The following is a 19,403-nucleotide window of genomic DNA, read 5'->3' on the forward strand; positions in this document are numbered from 1 at the left end:
TTAGGATAGGACAATATTTGGTCGAGACACAACTATTGAAAATCTGGAATCTGAGGAGCAAAAAAATGTAAACATTGAGAAAATCTCCTTTAAAGTTGTGTAAGTGTTTTATTGAACAGATAAACTGCCATATGTAGCTCTCTAAAGCAGGATCTATTGTGTTTTTAAGTTATAGTGTACCTTAATAAGAAGAAACCAGATTATTTTCTATTAAATCCATGTTTTTTGTTACCACTGTAACACAAGTTTTATAACAACATTAAAGGAGAACTCCGGGCAATTTTTAAGTTAATCTTGATGGTTATACCTTTGTGAGTTCTGTCTATAGAAGAAAAACCCGAACCGGATTGGTGTTTGAACACGGAGCTGCTACCGCTAATGCCCAGAGCTCACTCAGCTAACGGCAGTTATGGGGCATATTCATAAAGAGTGTGTTTCTGTGCCTCTTAACAGACACAACATGCAATTAAAATGTCTGTCCAACATGAACAGGTCCTTACATGACAACAAGATGCGTTTAGCAACTTAGCCATTGTTTAAATTCACCTAAATAGTGTTTTAGCGCTGAAGTCCCGTGGGAACTCCCGCTGTAGCCGGGAAACGTGAATAGAAGTGTGTGCAGGAGGAGGAGCGTCGTGTGTGTGAAGAGTGAAGATCGGAGTTGCTCACAAATGAAGAAGAAATGGTTCGTAACGTAACTATGGAGAATATAGAAGATTTTGAACACATGGAAGAGGCTTTTGAGTTTGATGGTCGTCCTTATTTATTCAAACAGACGAAGAACTAGCCTCACACTCTTCAGTCAACAAAACCTTTCTCCGGCTCGCGAGACTACAGCTAGCCGTCTCTAAAACACTATTTAGGTGAATTTAAACAATGGCTAAGTTGCTAAACGCATCTTGTTGTCATGTAAGGACCTGTTCATGTTGGACAGACATTTTAATTGCATGTTGTGTCTGTTAAGAGGCACACACACTCTTTATGAATATGCCCCATAACTGCCGTTAGCTGAGTGAGCTCTGGGCATTAGCGGTAGCAGATCCGTGTTGCAAACACCAATCCGGTTCGGTTTTTTTTCTATAGACAGAACTCACAAAGATATAACGATCAAGATTAAATTAAACATTGCCCGGAGTTCTCCTTTAAGTAAATTAGTAAAGCAGGTCATGGCATCGTTACATCATACTAAAGCATGCCATTCTTCCTCAGCATGTTCCCACTGATGGACATTACGCCGCTGTGTTAGCTACGCTTTTAAACCACATTGAGAGAAATAAGAGCACTTGAAAGTCCTCACTATGTAGACACTCGAACATCAGCAGCTTTTTAGAGGCTCGTTTCTGTCGACCCACACCGCCCTTCAGCGCCACCTGCTGATGCATCGACGAATTACATGTTCAGAGGTTTGTTTAAAAACAGGTCATGCAGCATTTAGAGATTCACTATTATATTCCACAATACTTCATCTGGATATGCACTGAACCACACTTACAAATTACATTCAACTCTGTGCACATATAATCCCTTTTTCTTCTTCCAAGGAAACTTTGCAGCTAGTGTTGTGTGACAGCATTATAAATAAAGCACAAATGCAGTTCCTGAAGTCAAAGTACAAGAGCAATCTGATGTTATGGAATCAGTTGCATTTATTGAAGCATCAATGACCACATCTACAAGCAATGACAATATAATAAATGCTACTCTTGCAATTACAGTTTTCAAAAGTACCAACTTCGGTACAGAAATTTTAATAATGTGACGAAACCAGCATTTCCCTCTAGGATTTAAACCTCTCTGATTGGCCATTGTGTTCACGCTCTCAACATATATGTCTGTGATTGGCTACAATGATCAACACTTCAAAACCATGTTTTAGACTTTGACACTCTTCATCGAGCGCTTGCACAGATACACACATCTATCAGTGGATATATTAGGGATCCGCTGATAAACGATCCTGTGTGTATCTGTGTAAGCGCTCGATGAAGGGCGTCAAAGATATTATTGTTGATCATTGTAGCCAATCACAGACATATGTTGAGCACGTGAACACATTGGCCAATCACAGACATTTGTTGAGGACGTGAACACATTGGCCAATCACAGACATATATGAGCTCATCAACACATTGGCCAATCACAGACATATATGAGCTCATCAACACATTGGCCAATCACAGACATTTGTTGAGCACGTGAACACAATGGCCAATCACAGACATTTGTTGAGGACGTGAACACATTGGCCAATCACAGACATATATGAGCTCATCAACACATTGGCCAATCACAGACATTTGTTGAGCACGTGAACACATTGGCCAATCACAGACATATGTTGAGCACGTGAACACAATGGCCAATCACAGACATTTGTTGAGGACGTGAACACATTGGCCAATCACAGACATATATGAGCTCATCAACACATTGGCCAATCACAGACATTTGTTGAGCACGTGAACACATTGGCCAATCACAGACATATGTTGAGCACGTGAACACAATGGCCAATCACAGACATTTGTTGAGGACGTGAACACATTGGCCAATCACAGACATATATGAGCTCATCAACACATTGGCCAATCACAGACATTTGTTGAGCACGTGAACACATTGGCCAATCACAGACATATGTTGAGCACGTGAACACAATGGCCAATCACAGACATATGTTAAGCACGTGAACACAATGGCCAATCAGGTGTTTAAGAATCCGTTCAATAGCGCTCAAAATGCTAGAGGGAAATGCTGTTATCATCACATTTTACATTTTTACATTTCAGTAACGGTACATTTTTACATTCCGACTTGGTCCCGAAGTCGCTACTTTTTGACAAATCTACTTGCAATATACAAAAAATACTGTTGCGTTACAAAAAGTATGTATATACAGAAAGAAAGAAAAAAGTATGTACAAGAACAATTATACACAAACACAAATATTTGTTGTGAGCAGCTCTACAGCATTTGTAGGTGTCATCGGCGAGTTCAAGAACATCTAAGACTTGTCTAGACAGAAAGCTCGCTGCATATTCAAACACAACCTATAGGTTTGAGTTTGTATAATCAGAGTTTTGTCTTCAGTTTGTGCTGTGATCCGCAGGGCGCGCGTGCTTCTGCCGGTAGCGCTCGGCCCGCAGCTCCTCGAAGCAGAACTCAGTGGCTCCGCTGTAGACCAGATCTCTGCAGTACATGCTCTGCTCCCGGCTCTTCCCGTCCTCCTGCGTCTGCGTCTGCATGAGCAGCTGGCGCTCCTGCAGCATCTTCAGCGGCGTCTGCTCCAGTCTGCAGGGCTTCCTCGCCGACAGCACCGAGTTCACCGCAGGGTTGATCTTACACGGAGTTCTGGAGCCGGAAAAATGAGGTGAGTGCATGAAATCATAAACATGCAAACGCATTAGTGCACATCAGTTTCAGAGGAACAAGACCGATACATACTGGTCATTTAAAGTCAACATGAAATGTGCATGTGCTTGGTCTTATTAGTGCAGGCCAGGCCATCCAAAACTATACATGTTTGTAACGTGAAATAAGATTATTTTTAGCTAGTTGCTGAGGCAACATTTAGTTTGAGGTCTGCATGAACCGGAAAGTTGTGACCCACTTTACCTCAGTGTCGTGACGTATTTCCAGAGTAAAACGAGATATTGGATGTGAAAAAGGGCGTGGCTTGTTTTTCCCACTGGGAATTGATTGGATATAGAAAAGTGGGCGTTTTGTAAAAGTAAATAGGGTCCATTTTGATTTCATGCCGACTTGTACAAGCACTAAGCATTATTTTTTAAACAACCGCTAGTAAAAATGACTAAAAACACAGCAAAAAAACTAAAAGTTTAACATTTAAAATGCAAAAAAAAAAAAAAAAAAATCATTAAAAAATAATAAAAGTATATTAGTGATGCAAATTAAATACATAAAATGATACCATGGACCCAAATATGATCATCCTCACAATAAAATGTATAAAGCATCTATTTATCTTATAATTTAAGATTATAAATGTCTAAAATATTTAGTTTCTACTAGATTACGTTGCTTTTCCCCCTACTCATAATACTGTACGATGCATTTATTTGAATCAAATTTGTATTTTAATCTTATTTTCTTTGTTTATATTAATAAAAATGTTATATCTTTTATTATTTACTTTTTTTTTTATTGATTTTTTACACTGTCAAACCCCTGCATTACTTCGTTATTATTTTCCTGCCCATAATACTGGAAGATACATTTATTTTAATCTTATTTTGTTTGTTTATATTAGTAAAAATTTTATACATTTTGATCATATCTTTTATCATTTACTTTTTTTAAATAGATTTTTTACACTGTCAAAACCCTGCATTAATCCATGTTATTATTTTCCTACTCATAAATACTGGAAGATGCATTTATTTTAATCAAATTTGTATTTTAATCTTATTTAGTTTGTTTATATCAATCAAATTTTTATATATTTTGATCACGTCTTTTATCATTTACTTGGGTTTTTTTATATAGATTTTTTACACTGTCAAACCGCTGCATTACTCCATGTAATTAAACAGCCTAAAAGAACAAGGTAATCGTCACACTCACACAGCGGGAGGCTGGTCGTCCTCTTCCACAAACGGCTGGAAACTGGGTTTAGGAGGCGGAACCACGACACTGAGGCCCGATCTGGACTTCATGGGCAACTGGAATAAAAAACAAACCCGATCAACACTGATCTATCAGATAACAGCCTCCAGACACAAAACTGACACTCTAGAACCAGTCAGGTAACTGGTTAAACTGGTAATACTCCACACGGACACACACCTTCACATTGGACCACTTCTCAGGTTTCTGTTCGTTCTCTTTGGCTCTGGCAGCAGGTGGCGCCGTCCAGATCTCAAACTTGGGTTCTTGCGGCACAGTTTCAGGAACTTTATTCTCATCAAATATCACAGGGCGAGTGTTGTGTTTGGGGCCCAACGGCTGTTTAAACTGGAGCCCACGTGCATCTGTCACAGAGATAAGAGTGATTGCACTGATCTCGCTCACAACACGGCAAACTAGGGCTATATAATGCGATATTCGATACGATAATGCTTAAAGTGTGTAAAATAAACTTAAATTATCTTTAAATTACGTAACCTACATACGCGTTTCACATTCTTTTTGTGACAAGAAAACATCCCTACAGCTTCTGAAACTGAACAGCAGTGTTTTACTGTCTCATTTAGGGTTTAGGGGTTCAGGAAGGCCTAAATTAGGTTTATTTAACAACAAAAAAGTGAATAATCAAATGTAAAAATAAAACAATGCTTAGTTTTCACTGAATTAATTAAATATATACCGATTCTTATTAAGGCGAGACACTACAGGTGAATAGGGTAAAATTTGTAACTAGCAGATATCACCATGAATCTTTCCCAGTTGATTACCCTGCATCAAGATGAGAAAAAAAATTAAGTTTTCTGTAATTTAATGTTTAAATATGCAAATTAGGCTATATCTAATTAAATATGCACTAATTTGCATATATTTAAAAAAACGAAATCTGAGTATCGGATTCTGAGTCAGGTTAAAAATATTTGTGTTCACATATTAGATGGGGGGGGGGTGAAAGAGGGATTTATGGATATCTACTTTTGTTATCCTGTAAATCAGAATATACTGTCAATAGCCTTACATTTATTTTCGCCATGTTTTTTGGAATAAAATGTTATATAAATCAGGCTAGGAATAATATATCTACAAATCCCTCAGTAAATGTCTTCATAATATAACTAGGTACAAGACTGGAAGGTTTGGTGTATATCGGTGCGACTGAAGTGGAGATTTCGGTCTTGGAGAATGAGAGAAAAGTCATTTTGAGAAAACGGGCTTTAAAGATTTATCATCAGCCAATGAGATTGCGCATTCAGCCCTTCAACTTTCACGATTGGTTGCTGATAAAAAGGAAATGACCATATTTGGATCCGACAGCATTGTACAGGAGAGAGAGAGCTGTGTGTGTGTGTGTGTGTGTGATGACAGGGAGTAGACAGAGATCGCAGAGCGACCGGATGATTAATAACGCCAACTTTTGTTGAATTTATGAGAAATCTACAGACACAAACAGACACAGTGTTGTAAAATAAAGCCCTAAATGTGTATTTCTGACTTTTTTTTCACCACAAGTCTGAAAGAAGACATGTTATTGAAGACAAATATCCAAAAATCTCAAAATTGACCAGTAAAACAAAAGTTATTCAGCCAAGAGCAGCGAGTTATTTTCCCTTTGTCTTTTGTTCATGACCCCAGTTATTGTGAGCCTATATTTATACATTTGCGATATTTCAATATATTGTGCCGCCCCTACAGCAGCAAACATTCACAACACGTTTAAAAGAGTGTGAATACTCACATCCGGCGGATGCGTTCGCTCTGTTGATGGGAACGACGGCCTTTTTCTTCCCTTTGGCTTTGAGCTCAGCCAGTGACGATCTCTGAGGCTCTTCCTCATCATCATCTTCATCTCTTTGTGGATCTGTCACGGATGACATCATCTGTCTGCACACTCGTGCCTGCAAAGCTCTGGAGACCAACACATTTCATTATGTTAGTTAGTTTTTGATTGACTCATCTTTAGTTATTAACTTAGGGGCCGCTTATAAGACACCATTTTAAATGAAAACAGAACAGTTTTAATATGTTCTGTCCATTCATTTGCATGACTGCAATGTTTGTTGGGTCGAGAACGCAAACCTTGAAACCGGATCCAATGTGCAAGTTTTGAAAAACGTTATCATCTCAGTGAAAACTTCATAAAAAGTGAATCTGTGAAAACGGTGACGGCGTGCACATTAGAGGATGGATACCCGACCCGCCGGGTTCGGACAGATATTTCGAAATTACGTTCGGGTCGGGCTCGGTCACATCAGCGCGATAAGGCATTGAACATTTAAAATTTAAACCAGCTTATTATGTAGGTAGCCAATGTGCCTGATGCTTTCACTTGATGCAAACGTTCGTTTTTGAGATTAAAATACATGTAAAATATCACCATAACATCTGTCTTCCTGTGTGCGGACATGTGTTTATGTAGCCGTGACAATGAAACGTGCATGCGCGCCGGTGTTAAGAGCGCTTGTTGCTCCGTGTTCGTCCTGTGGACATTTCTGAATGCCTTCCTACAGTTGCTTAATAAAAGCGTGCTTTCCACACAAACAAACGCACAAGTGTCATTATTATGAGAAGAAAAAAAAAATGGGATTTTAACTGTCGGTCTCGGACATAAATATCTTTATGCCTGTCGGGCTCGGGTCGGGTTCGGTTACTGCTCTGTCGGACGCGGGCCGGGCTCAGACAGAAAAATTCGGCCCGATCCGCCGCACTCTAGTGCACATGCGTATTATGCATTTAGTCTAATAGGTTGCGCGTTTGAATAAATGTGCGCAGGCGCGTAGTCTTTCCTTACAAATTGACATCGCCAAATTACTGCATAATACAGAACTTTAAGTGGTTTCCGCGCATCCATGCGAACTGAAATCATTTTGACAACGTTTTATCTGTACAGAGGTTAATCTAATCTAATTTCAGATTGAGACAATATAATCAACTAGAGCGAATGCAGGCCAGGACTTTATTTTATCAGAGAGGAATTTATTAGATGTAGAAAAGTGCCTTTATGTTTAGAATAACATGCACTGATTTAATCCTTTCGTAAGCATTACAAATTTTATTCTTTTAAATGGAATAGTTGATTCAACCTTCAGACAAAAATACAAATAAAAATCTAATTTTTATTTTTTTTGCATCATATACGCCAGGTTTTTATGGCTCATATAGTAGGATTGATATTGCACGAATATGGTGAGAAAACCAGCTCAGTTTTATTCAGAGGCACAAACTGAGCAAAAATATGCAATTTAATGCAGATATTTATATGGACAAAAAGTTTGATGCAAATTCAGATGCTTGTAATGTAAATCAATGAGATCTTTATAGCAGATACTGACATAAAATATATAAATATCAGTCACTATATCTGCCAATAATGTCTGTTTTCGTAAAATGATATTTAAATGCTTAGTTTTAATATCAAATCTCTGTAGTTTTAAAACATATAATGCAGTGCAATGATGATCGAGTCATTGACCTTCCTCAAAAGCCTGATGATCATATTTGAATATGATTTTTCTTTAAAAAATATATTTTTTTTATAGATAATCAAGTAAACCTGAGTTGCTTCAGTTCAGTGTTTATATTTAAAAAAATATTACTTACAATAAAGGTTATTCTTATGGTTATTTAATACAAATTATTAATTTCGCAGCATAAACCCTGCAAGCTGAAGGTGGATGTTTTTTAAAATTACGCAAAAAAAGTGCAAACTATCAATCAGACATGGGACCTTAGAACTTAACGCATCAAATATAATACGTTAGGCTTTATAGGATTAATTTTGAATTAATTTGAGGACAGACAGAGATGAATAGACTGGAAGTTTCCGGACCTGTGAAACGCGTGTAGTTTATCTACAGGTTCTGCTCCACACTTGACACCATCCTGAAAAACTCGGTCAGCCACCTTTAAATTCCCTCTCTTCTCGTGCTCCTCGGACCAGGCGATGTACAGAGCGGCTTGCATGGTCCCGATTCCTTGAGCTTGCATGTAGCGGAAGACGTCCATCGGGTCAGAACAGCCCTCTGTCTGCAAGCAAATGGAAACAAACCAGCTAAAAACCCACTATAATGAAGCAATCTGAATGCTAAATGTAAAGTCTTGTCACTCACAAACTCGATCCAGAGTTCGATGTAGCGAACGTCATTGTGATATCTCTTGTCGGCTGTGAAGAGCATGACCGCTCTCTCGAGAAGCACTGAGAGATTGCTCTCCTTTCCACCCTGTGGGAACGTCTGCTTGGTCCATTTTATGTACCTGCGGAAAAAAATAAGAAACTCAATATGAAATTCCAGGACTTTTAAAGCACTGCTTTTTTCAATCTGAGATCTCACTTATCAAACAATATCTTTATTATCTTTCAAAAAAAAAAAAAAAAAAAAAGGGAAATAGATAAAAGTAAACTAATAAAACAAAATGGTACAAATAAAGTGCAGCACATGCAATGCCAGACTGTGGGAACTTTAACCATTGAAAGGAAACTATGACAATGACTTCCTAAAAAAGTGAGTATGCATAAAAAATTATACATGCATATACAAATATCATATATATATTTCTTACGTTTTACAATATCTTTAACATATCAAATTAATCTAATAATAATAATAATAATTATACAAATTATTATTAAATGTTAAAGATTTATAATATCGCAATTAAAATATTTTTACGTACACGATTAAAACAATCACGCCAATCAATCTGAAAGATTAATTCTTTCCAAACTGAGCTTATTCAAATCATTATCTGGTAAAATGTCTGTAGTTTTTCATTTCACAATATACAGGTGAAACTGGAAAAATGAGAATATGGTGCAAAAGTTCATTTATTTCAGTAATTCAGCTTAAAAGGTGAAACTAATATATTATATAGACTCATTACATGCAAAGTGAGATATTTCAAGCCTTTATTTGTTATAATTGTGATTATTATGGCTTACAGCTTATGAAAACCTTTTCACAATATTCTAATTTTGAATTTGGGGTTTTCATAAGCTGTAAGCCATAATAATCACAATTATAACCAATAAAGGCTTGAAATATCTCACTTTGCATGTAATGAGTCTATATTATATATTAGTTTCAGCTTTTAAGTTGAATTACTGAAATAAATGAACTTTTGCACCATATTCTCATTTTTCCAGTTCCACCTGTGTATGATTGACCTGAAGAATGAAAGCTACATATAGTTTGATATGTATATGAGCAATGTTACGCTCATAGCCATGCAAAATGGCTCTATATCAGACGAGCTGCAATGTGTTATTTTTGCATGAAAAGATTGTTTCATCGATAAAATTAAACACAAATTTTAAAAAATATAGCCTTTCAAATATGCAAGCACTTTTCAAGTACCTTTTCATAAATATGGCTGTTTTCAATGGGTTTTCAATTTCTAAAAAGTCAAATTCAAGCACCTTGTACTTGAAGAAAACATGATTAACTGCGATTTTGCATATCAAAAGTCAACATGCATTTCATACCTGACCCAAACATCGAGAGGGTCGTCTCCATCATACATCCGCAGCTCAGACTCAAACGCTCTAAAAAAAAAAGAAAGGTAACATTACTTATTGTTCTGGAACATGCTTTTAGTTAGATTAAACCCCACTCACTGCTTCTGCTGGTTGAGGGCCGTGTGGTTCCCCTCCTGCTGCTGACACAGGGCCTGGTGCAGGGCCGAGATGGTACGGCCTTGTCTCAAAGGCTGGATATTTTCTTTACATAATTCCCATTCCGCATCACACTCTGCCATGGCTGGGGATCCGATCTAGAAGTGGAAAAACAGATGGCACTTATGATACTGAGTGGTTACCATATTCATATACTATGGCATTTAGGGGTCAGTTCACCAAAAAAAAAAAAAAAAAAGTTCTGTCATGTTATTCTAAACCTGTATGAGTTTCTTTCTTCTGTTGAACACAAAAGAAGATATTTTAAAGAATGTGGGTAACTGGGCAGTTGATGGACCCCATTGACTTCCATAGTAGGGGAAGAAATACTATGGTAAGTTAGTCAATGGGGTCCAGCAACTGATTGATTACAAACATTCATTAAATTATCTTCTTTTGTGTTCAACAGAAGAAAGAAAACTTGGAACAACATGAGGGTGAGTAAATAACGTTAATGGTGAACCTTTTAAAGGTAAATACCATGTTCTAAAAACCAATGTATGCTCCACATATTAAAGAAATAAAGCAGTAAATGATGCAAAATACACTAAAATTAACATATACAGCAGGAGAAAACACACCTCTGTGACTATCTGCCGTTTCTACTGTTCTCTGTGTTTCTACTGTCTGCAAAGTTAAGTAGAGAAAACAAATATAACTTACATTTATCCTGCAGAAATCTCCGTAATGTTCTTATCTTCGTCAAAACGACCTTCGTTGTATAGTAGAAATATACAAATATGATCTTTATTTCATAAATCGCTCGTTATTGTGTTGTCTGTTTGAGTTGGAGCAAAAGACATTTGAACAAAAACCGGAAGCGCGCCGAAGAGATCCTGATTGGACGAACTGGTCACGTGACCACGCGAGGTTCACTGACATAATAACCGACTGTTTTTAAAATAAATGTATGTATTTGTGGGTTTTTATGTATATATTTTATTAGTGATTTTATTTTTTTACCCGCATTTTGTGCAGTATAAATGTTATGACAGTGTGAGAGCCCAAAGCAAGCTACTGTGTGGCAATCGTGTTGCATGCTGGGAAATGAGTACATTTCAAATTTAGAGTGTTTGATTGTTTTATTCATAATTATTTTAAGGTCATTTTAGGTCATTTTCTTTTAGAAAAACAAGCCTCTGCATTGTTCTGGATGTATTTTTTTCCAAACCACTACAAGTTTTATCGCTTCAAGCTAGAAAAACTACATTTCCCAACACATCTCAGTTCGCGCTGCGTTTCCTGTATTTACGTTCTCTGATTCAAGAGAAACACAATGGAGAGAAAGCAGCTGAAATCACGTTATACAGTACAATGCATTTAATTATTATAATCTTGAGCATTTAAATTGTCACTACAGCATGATTCTGCGATTCCCCGAAGAATCTCACTATGGATAATCGTTGTTACTGCTGTGCATCAAAGTTCACTCTCTTCAGAAAAGAGGTTAGCGCCTATAAATACCGATAATTGTAATATAAATACCTTAATTGAAAGTGTTTGACTTGGTTTTGTGCTTTTGCAGTTGGGTTGTAAAAACTGTGGCCATTCTTTCTGCTCTGGGTGTCTGACATTCAATGCTGTTGTGCCAAAATATGGAAACAGCCAGCAGAAAGTCTGCAAACAGTGTTATGGAAACTTAACAAGGTCTGGAAGCCTAACACAGTTTACACTGTTATAGTATATTCACTAACACACAACTGACAGGTCTTTTTTTGTACAGTCCAGGCAACCAGAATGATGCTGGCAAATGGTCCCCACCTGAAAACTACAAAAAGTATGAATCTGTAGGCTAACTAAGTATTAGATGTGAAATGTCCCTATATGCCACAGGAATAACAGAAATCTGTGGCGTCTTACAGGCGTGTTGCTGCTCTCGAAGCCAAACAAGCTCAGCAGAACCAGCCGTCCAGACCCGGAGGTGGACAGAACAACACTGTGAGTCGGGTTTCAACTCGAGGACTCAGTAAAGAGGACCAGGTCATCGCAGAACGACTGAACAAGCTGAAAGAGGACACCAAGCCCAGTAAGATCGGTCAAAATCTGCTTGATTGTTTCGTTACAAAATGTAATCAACATTTTTTTATCGCCCCAGTTCTAATCTGCTAATTGCACTAGAAGGCATAAACACACTATAAACATTAACATTAAGAATGCGCCGATATGATAACCGATAATCCGCCGATAACCGATATATGTATGTACATACATACACACATATATGTGAAAAGACTCGTGGTAGAGTGGTCTGTGTTTACATCCGTGATGCCTGGTGTCGGGATGCTGTGGTGGTATGTACACACTGTTCATTATTGCACAAAATGTGTAAATGTGAACATTTTTGAAGGTAAAATGTTCAAAATGGGACTCGGTGAACTGTATCAGGCCATCTGTGAACAACAGACAGCCCATCCTGATGGATTTACCATTCTCGCAGGAGATTTTAATCACGCTGATCTTAAAGGGATAGTTCACCCAAAAATTAAAATTCTGTCATCATATACTCACCCTTAAGTTGTTTCAAACCTGTATGAGTTTCTTTCCTCTGCTGAACACAAAGGAAGATATTTAGAAGAATGTCAGTAACCAGACAGTTGCTGGACCCCATTGACTTCCATAGTAAAAAAAATTCCTACTATGGAAGTCAATGGGAACCAAAAACTGTCTGGTTACTGACATTCTTCTAAATATCTTCCTTTGTGTTCAGCAGAGGAAAGAAATTCATAAAGGTTTGAAACAACTTAAGGGTGAGTATATGATGACAGAATTTTCATTTTAAAAGTGAACTAATCCTTTAAGGCTGTTTTTCCCAAACTATACCAGCATGTTGACTTTCCAACAAGGGGGGATAATGTCCTGAACCTGGTCTATACAACTCATAAAGGAGCATTTAAGGCCTCCTCACTCCCCCATATTGGACACTCAGATCACATCACTGTTTTGCTTATGCCAGCATACAGACTAAAGCCGCGTATCCACCGAAATTACCCGGAACAATTTGTCCCAGGAACTTTTTGCGCCCCAGACCGGTTGCTTTCTTCGTTTACACCGCGGTCTAAAGTACCGAAGATTATAAACTGCGCGCAACGGCTCCTCCCAGTCTGCGGCGGACAGTACTCAGTTTTGAGTGCCACATTTATAATAAGTATGGAGGAGATTCAAACTGTGTGCAGTTGTTTGTGATGTATTGGTTTACTAACGAGGTAATTAACGGCAGAAAAGAGACGAGCACTAACACTAAAGCGTGTTCAGAAAGCTCGTAATGCTATAAAATTAGACGATGCGGACATTGACCGTGAGACGGCTGGGACGAACGAAATTTCCTGTTACACAAATACGCTTAATAAAGCCTGAACCTCGCCGTCGGTCCAGCGGTGTTTATTATTTTTTTTTATTAAATTCCATATTTGCAGGCAGACGACTCTTACTGCATGAAGCCACGAACCGCAATAGATTTTTAAAAATGGCGGTTAAAATTAGAATGCTGTGTGGAGTCATCCAATCAAAATGCGGCGTGAACACAACCAATCAGCACGTTCAGCGCACAAGTCCCGCCCCCGAAAGTTCCTGAACTTTGAAAAACTACTACATCGCGAGTAGGGACTTTCGGAGAGGGAAATATTTACCCGGAACTTCATTTAGGCCCTGATTCCTGCGGTGTAAACACACCGAGTACCAGCCCACAGTTCCTGGGGAAAGTTCCCGCAGCTTAAGAGTAAAAGTCACCAAACCAGTTCTGGAGCAGGTACAGGTGTGGCCTAGCCTGGGTTTCCCCAGACTGCCTTTGCGCAGCGCGATTTTATTCTCGCTGAAAGGCAGTCTGGAAACCATGGACCTGATTTTCGCCTCGTTTAGGGAACCAATCACAGAACGGGGAGGGAGCAGCAAGACGATGACGACATCTTTGCGACACAACTAAGTAAGCAGTTTGTTTATATGGAGTCAACATGGCAGCAGACGCGAAGCTACCTTTTGATGCAGCCTTAGATATTGTTCTAAGTAGTTTAGATCGCAATTTTATTTAGAAAAAAGAGCAGCGTTTGGCGTTAAACCATTTCTCTACATACGTCATCTGGTATAATGGAAACGATTGGCTATGAGCTACGTACAGGCGCATTTGATAGACATTCTTAGCACCCAATAAACGGCGCCGGCGCATTCGTAAACCACGCCTCAAATACGAGAAAATGAACATGTGGTTCCCAGACCCAAGTCTCAACGAGAATTGGATCTGGCGTTAGCCAGGCTAGGTGTGGCCGGGGGGGGGGGGGGGGGGGGGGGGGCTTCCTCTGCACTTCAACACTGCTTCGACACAACAGACTGGGAAATGTTTAAGCAGGCAGCCACATATAATGATCACACAGACACTGAGGAGTATACAGATACGGTCACTTCTAACATCAGTAAGTGCATTGATGATGTGACACACAAAAACCATCATCACTCGGGCTAATAAGAAGCCGTGGCTGACAGGGGATATCCATCGACTGTTGGGGGCTAGAGATAAAGCCTTCAGGGCTGGAGATGAAACTAGCCTGAGAACAGCGAGAGCCGACCTGTCCCGTGGCATCAGGAAAGCAAAACAGAAATACACAAACAACAAGATAACCCATCATTTCAAAGACAGCAGAGATACACGGAGTCAGACCATTACGGACTACAAACCCGCTCCACAGACCTTCGATAATAACATCTCTCTGCTACATAACCTTAAAGCTGTGGTTGATTATGATTTCACTTTTCTAACTGTAGTTAGTGTGTAATGTTGCTGTTTGATCATAAACAACATCTGCAAAGTTACGACGCTCAAAGTTCAGAGCAAAGGGAGATATTTGCTTTTAAAGAAATAGTTTTTTAAGGACTACAACAAACGGCTGGTAGAAACTACACGACATTCCTCCCGGGTTAGTGACATCACCAACCCTAAAATTTACATAAACCCCGCCCCCTGAACACGATTTATAGATTATCAAGACAGAATATGCTAATGACTAGAAGATAAATACACATAAGCTTCATAAATTCATTAACTAACCATTCAGAAATGTCCTGTTCTTGTACATGTTGTCACTTCTTCTTCAGTCTCTCCATCATTGTCTGACTCCGGTTTGAACATAAAAGGCTAAAAGTTTTTTGAAATTTTAGAACACAAGCTGTTGAAGCTCCGCCCCCTGTGCCGGGAGCAGCAGCTCATTTGCATTTAAAGGGACAGACACAAAACTGTGTGTTTTTGCTCACCCTCAAAAAGTGACAATTTTAACATGATATATAAAAATATCTGTGGGGTATTTTGCGCTAAAACTTTTACACACACACTCTAGGGACATCAGAGACTTATTTTACATCTTGTGAAAAGGGCATTATACCCCCCCTTTAACAGGTACTTTGCAAGGTTTGAAGCACAAAACAGCACACGGCCACAGAAGATCCCACCTTCTCCTGACGACCAGGTTCTGTGTCTGTCCAAATTTTGACAAAAAAAAAAGAGTAATTATGGCACTAAGACAGGTTTATTCTATGCAATTGTGTTGATTTCTAGTATCAGCTGTTATTTTCTGTTCAGATATTCCTCTTTAAAAGAACAAAGCATCATCTGTATGTAAAGTGACCCACATTTGGTTTTCGACCTCTGAAAATGTGCACAATTAACCAATTTACTCATGGAGCCGCATTGAGATCTCCATATCTCTGTGATTGAACCATCAAGGGCCTTTAAAATGAAGATACCAAAATTTTGGTTTGATAAGAACCAGAATCTAAAAGGATATTAAGATTTATTTAATACTTCTGGAGTTTTAGGCATTCAAACTGGAGGTTAAAAACACAAGAAGTGCTTTTTTCCCATTTTTAATCTGTCACCGTCGGCATATAATGAAACACAGATTGATGAAGTCAACAGATTTCACTAATAGACCAACCAATCTCTGTGTAGAAATAAAATAATGATGCTGCCATCTTTCTACAGTCATTTTTACCCCCCTGTAATTTGGCTCCAAAGGTGAAAATTGTCATTTTAACAGTGCATTACTCATGTTTCACGACATTGAATATTTTGGTTTTATCCTTCATTTATGTATTTCTTTCACCAGAAACAAATGCTCAAAATCAAACAGTTTAGCCGGGGACCTCTGGTTGAGTTGACACAGAATGACCCTAATCTAAAATGTGGTTCTGTGTCTCTGACCTGATATTTCTCACACAGAGTCCATCCCATCAGAGCAGGAGCTGGAGTCTCGTCTCGCGGCCCTGAAAGCGCCGGTCCAGCCCGTGCCTTCAGATAAAGACATGGAGGAGCGTCTGGCTGCTTTACAAGGAAGACCTGCGCCCTCGCAAGCCCCACCGCCTGTAACTACAACACCTGCTTTCACTTCAAGTGCCCCATTATGCTTTTTCCAATATATATTTTCATGTAGTGTGTTATAAAGCTGTTTGTGAATATAAAAGGTCAAAGTTTCAAAGATAAATGGAGTTTTTGTCTCCTAAAAGAAAGAAGTGATTTTGAACTGAAACGAGTCGTCAGTAATTCAGTCTCTCTTCTCGCCGAACCTGCGCTGGTTTGTAGCTCATTTGCATAATGTCACCCGATTGGCTGAACAGCGTCTCTTGGCTCCGCCCCCTCTAACACTGTAGTGCATCTGAGACTGGAAGAGTTCGGTTCGTGTTGTTCATGTCGAGAAGACGCTGTTTGATACTGTAAAACCCACGCTATCATTACTGTTCGTATCACTGTTTATCAAAAGCTGAGATTCAGATATGATAATGAGCTTGGTTTCTGACCAATCAGAGCAGAGCAGCTCTCAGAGAGGCGGGGCTTAGAGAGACTGAATCCTTAAACTAAACATTTCTGACACTGAGAGAGAAGAGCTGACGCTGCAGTGGATATTATGAGAAAATTAAAGTGTTTTTGACCTTGGATGCATGTGAACCTGTTGTAGGAGACTTTTAAATAGCAGAACGTGCGTTTATATGGATGTTTGATGTGTGCAGGTTCATCAGCCGCCCGACAGCAGGACTCAAACTGAACAAACTAATGATTTGATCGCCCAAATGACGGAGGAAGTTGCTATTGATGACCAGTATCCATCGTCAGAGGGTAGTTTTAAGCATAATTTATTCTGAAGTTTAATCCCCCAATTTGGTTTTATGGGAAATAATGCATGTTGCTTTAATAGTGCACATTGAAATTGGTAAAGATTGCCCTCATTTTGATTAAACATTAAAGAGTTTATAAAGGCATCTCAAAGCCACAGTGTTACAGTGCTAACGGTGATTTTCTTTTCCTCACTTGTGTAAATACAGACGAACCATTAAACGATCTTAATAAACAAGAGGGAGGGGGGGTGAATGAGAACGTGGATGACGGAGAGCTGTCAGTCAAACAGATGGAGGCGGAGCAAAGCCGCGTGATGGAGGAGGCCGTGCAGGAGCTGAAGAAAGACAAACACAACGAGGAGCAGATGCGAGAGACGGCCAGGAGACTCGCGGTTCTGCAGGGACACGATCCAGAGCAAGGTGCTTTACTAATGAAGATGTTCACCTTATTTATATAGCACATTTACAACAGGCTGAGCAAAGTGCTTTACAGAACAACCAGATAAATAATACCTTCAAAACAACACCAATAAAAGCAGCAAAGCTAAGAGCGACCTTAAAACCGGAGTAGCAGAACAGTATCAGACTCAAATATAAATAGTAAAACCTACCAAACAAAAAGCAATCATTATCGAAAAAAAAAGAAAGTGTGTTTTTAATAAAGACTTAAAAGTGGTCATGGAAGAGGCTATCTTAATTTAAAGGCAGATTGTTCCACAACCGTCACAGAAAACGCTCGATCCCCTCTACGTTTTAGTCTGGATGGAAGATGTCCAGTCTAGTAACATCTCTTAATGTTACAATATCAATATATTAATATATTATGTTATAATAGATATGTTCAATATCCCTTTATCTCTTAAAGGTTGGGTAGGTCAGAATTGTCTAAAAAAACTTGTATTCAAATTTGTTTAAACTGTCTTTATATACCAATACATAATTAAAATGCAAGTACTGTGAAATAGAGAGTATAAAAACTGAGTGACTCTAGTGTATTTAATCTTCAATAAACACAGCTCATTAATTCCATTCACTCCGGGTGCAAACGGGTGCGCGACTGCGTGCGTGGGCGGAGCCAGTAATAGCGGCGGTAGTCATGGCGACGGAGAGTGACAGTCGCGCAAGCCAATCACTTGTTTCGTCCCGGTAGGAATTAATGAGCTGTGTTTTTTGAAGATTAAATACACTATAGTCACTCAATCTTTATACTCTCTTTTTCAAAGTACTTACATTTTAATTATGTATTGGTATATAAAGACAGTTTAAGCCAATTTGAAAAAAAGTTGTTTAGACAATTCTTACCTACACAACCTTTAAGTTTCAATTTTAAAGGGATAGTTCACACAAAAATTAAAATGAACCCATGATTTGCTCACCCTCAAGCCATCCTGGGTGTATTTGACTTTCTTCTTTCCGCCGAACACACGCATGACCTCTGACCTGACGCATGAACCATTCACAATAAGACCAGTAACATGCATTATGCAAATTAATGTTCAGTTTTGATTTCATGCCAATTTAAATCAATGCTTTGGTCTTAAAGGAGAACTCCAGCGCAAAATTAACCTTTGGTCTAATTACACATTGTTACCTAGTCAACCGTTATCTGAGATTTGTTTTCATGATTATCGAATGTAAATAGTTGTATCTCTAAAAACAGTTTAGCCTATAACGCTAGTATAACGCTAGTATATGGGGCATTGAGTAATGACAAATACAAATCGCTTGTTAATACCACTAACAAGGCTCAAAATAGCCCCACACTAACACGGCAGCATAATGAGGGTCCCTACCTTCAAACCGAAGCATTGAGAACTGTGTAAGTGTCCAGACAGTTTAATAAGAAGATATTTTATACATACAGTCAACTTCGCGTATACAGGCAGAAGCCATCTTAGAAAAACAGACTCGATCAGTCGATCTACGAACGCCGATCCAAGTGCGCTGAACTGTGTAGAATCTCATATGGTCCAGCGCATTTGGATCGGCGTTCGTAGAT

At 38.7% G+C, this 19,403-nt stretch overlaps 2 protein-coding genes across 4 annotated transcripts in view; one reads left to right on the plus strand and one right to left on the minus strand.

Moving 5' to 3' along the window:
- Positions 1-1,624: 1,624 nt before the first annotated feature.
- On the minus strand, positions 1,625-11,186 carry bub1bb (BUB1 mitotic checkpoint serine/threonine kinase Bb). 2 transcript variants are annotated; one of them, XR_013800121.1, is made up of 10 exons: positions 10,976-11,186; positions 10,256-10,410; positions 10,124-10,183; positions 8,751-8,895; positions 8,471-8,667; positions 6,380-6,549; positions 4,807-4,991; positions 4,585-4,682; positions 2,594-3,351; positions 1,625-1,857 (listed from the first exon to the last, which is right to left on the minus strand). XR_013800121.1 is itself a non-coding variant. In XM_079634055.1 (9 exons), exons 2-9 carry the CDS (start codon positions 10,393-10,395, stop codon positions 3,087-3,089), a joined length of 1,260 nt encoding a protein of 419 aa, XP_079490181.1. In that variant the 5' UTR covers positions 10,396-10,410; positions 10,976-11,186; the 3' UTR covers positions 2,046-3,086. The 2 variants fall into 2 exon arrangements, 1 of the variants encoding a protein (XP_079490181.1); XM_079634055.1 differs by lacking the exon at positions 1,625-1,857 and having other exon boundaries at positions 2,046-3,351.
- Positions 11,187-11,323: 137 nt separating this feature from the next.
- zfyve19 (zinc finger, FYVE domain containing 19) overlaps positions 11,324-19,403 on the plus strand; it is a 13,379-nt gene continuing 5,299 nt past the window's right edge. Inside the window, exons 1-7 of one of the 2 annotated variants that reach the window (XM_079634054.1) lie at positions 11,324-11,758; positions 11,838-11,959; positions 12,036-12,089; positions 12,175-12,338; positions 16,515-16,657; positions 17,300-17,405; positions 17,612-17,824. In XM_079634054.1, coding sequence (XP_079490180.1) covers positions 11,705-11,758; positions 11,838-11,959; positions 12,036-12,089; positions 12,175-12,338; positions 16,515-16,657; positions 17,300-17,405; positions 17,612-17,824 — 856 coding nt within the window. In that variant the 5' untranslated portion in view covers positions 11,324-11,704. The remainder of the gene's footprint in view (positions 11,759-11,837; positions 11,960-12,035; positions 12,090-12,174; positions 12,339-16,514; positions 16,658-17,299; positions 17,406-17,611; positions 17,825-19,403) is intronic. The other variant, XR_013800120.1, reaches the window with a different exon arrangement.

The sequence above is a fragment of the Phoxinus phoxinus genome (genome assembly GCF_949152265.1).
Source record: "Phoxinus phoxinus genome assembly, chromosome: 13".
Classification (NCBI taxonomy): Eukaryota; Metazoa; Chordata; class Actinopteri; order Cypriniformes; family Leuciscidae; genus Phoxinus; species Phoxinus phoxinus.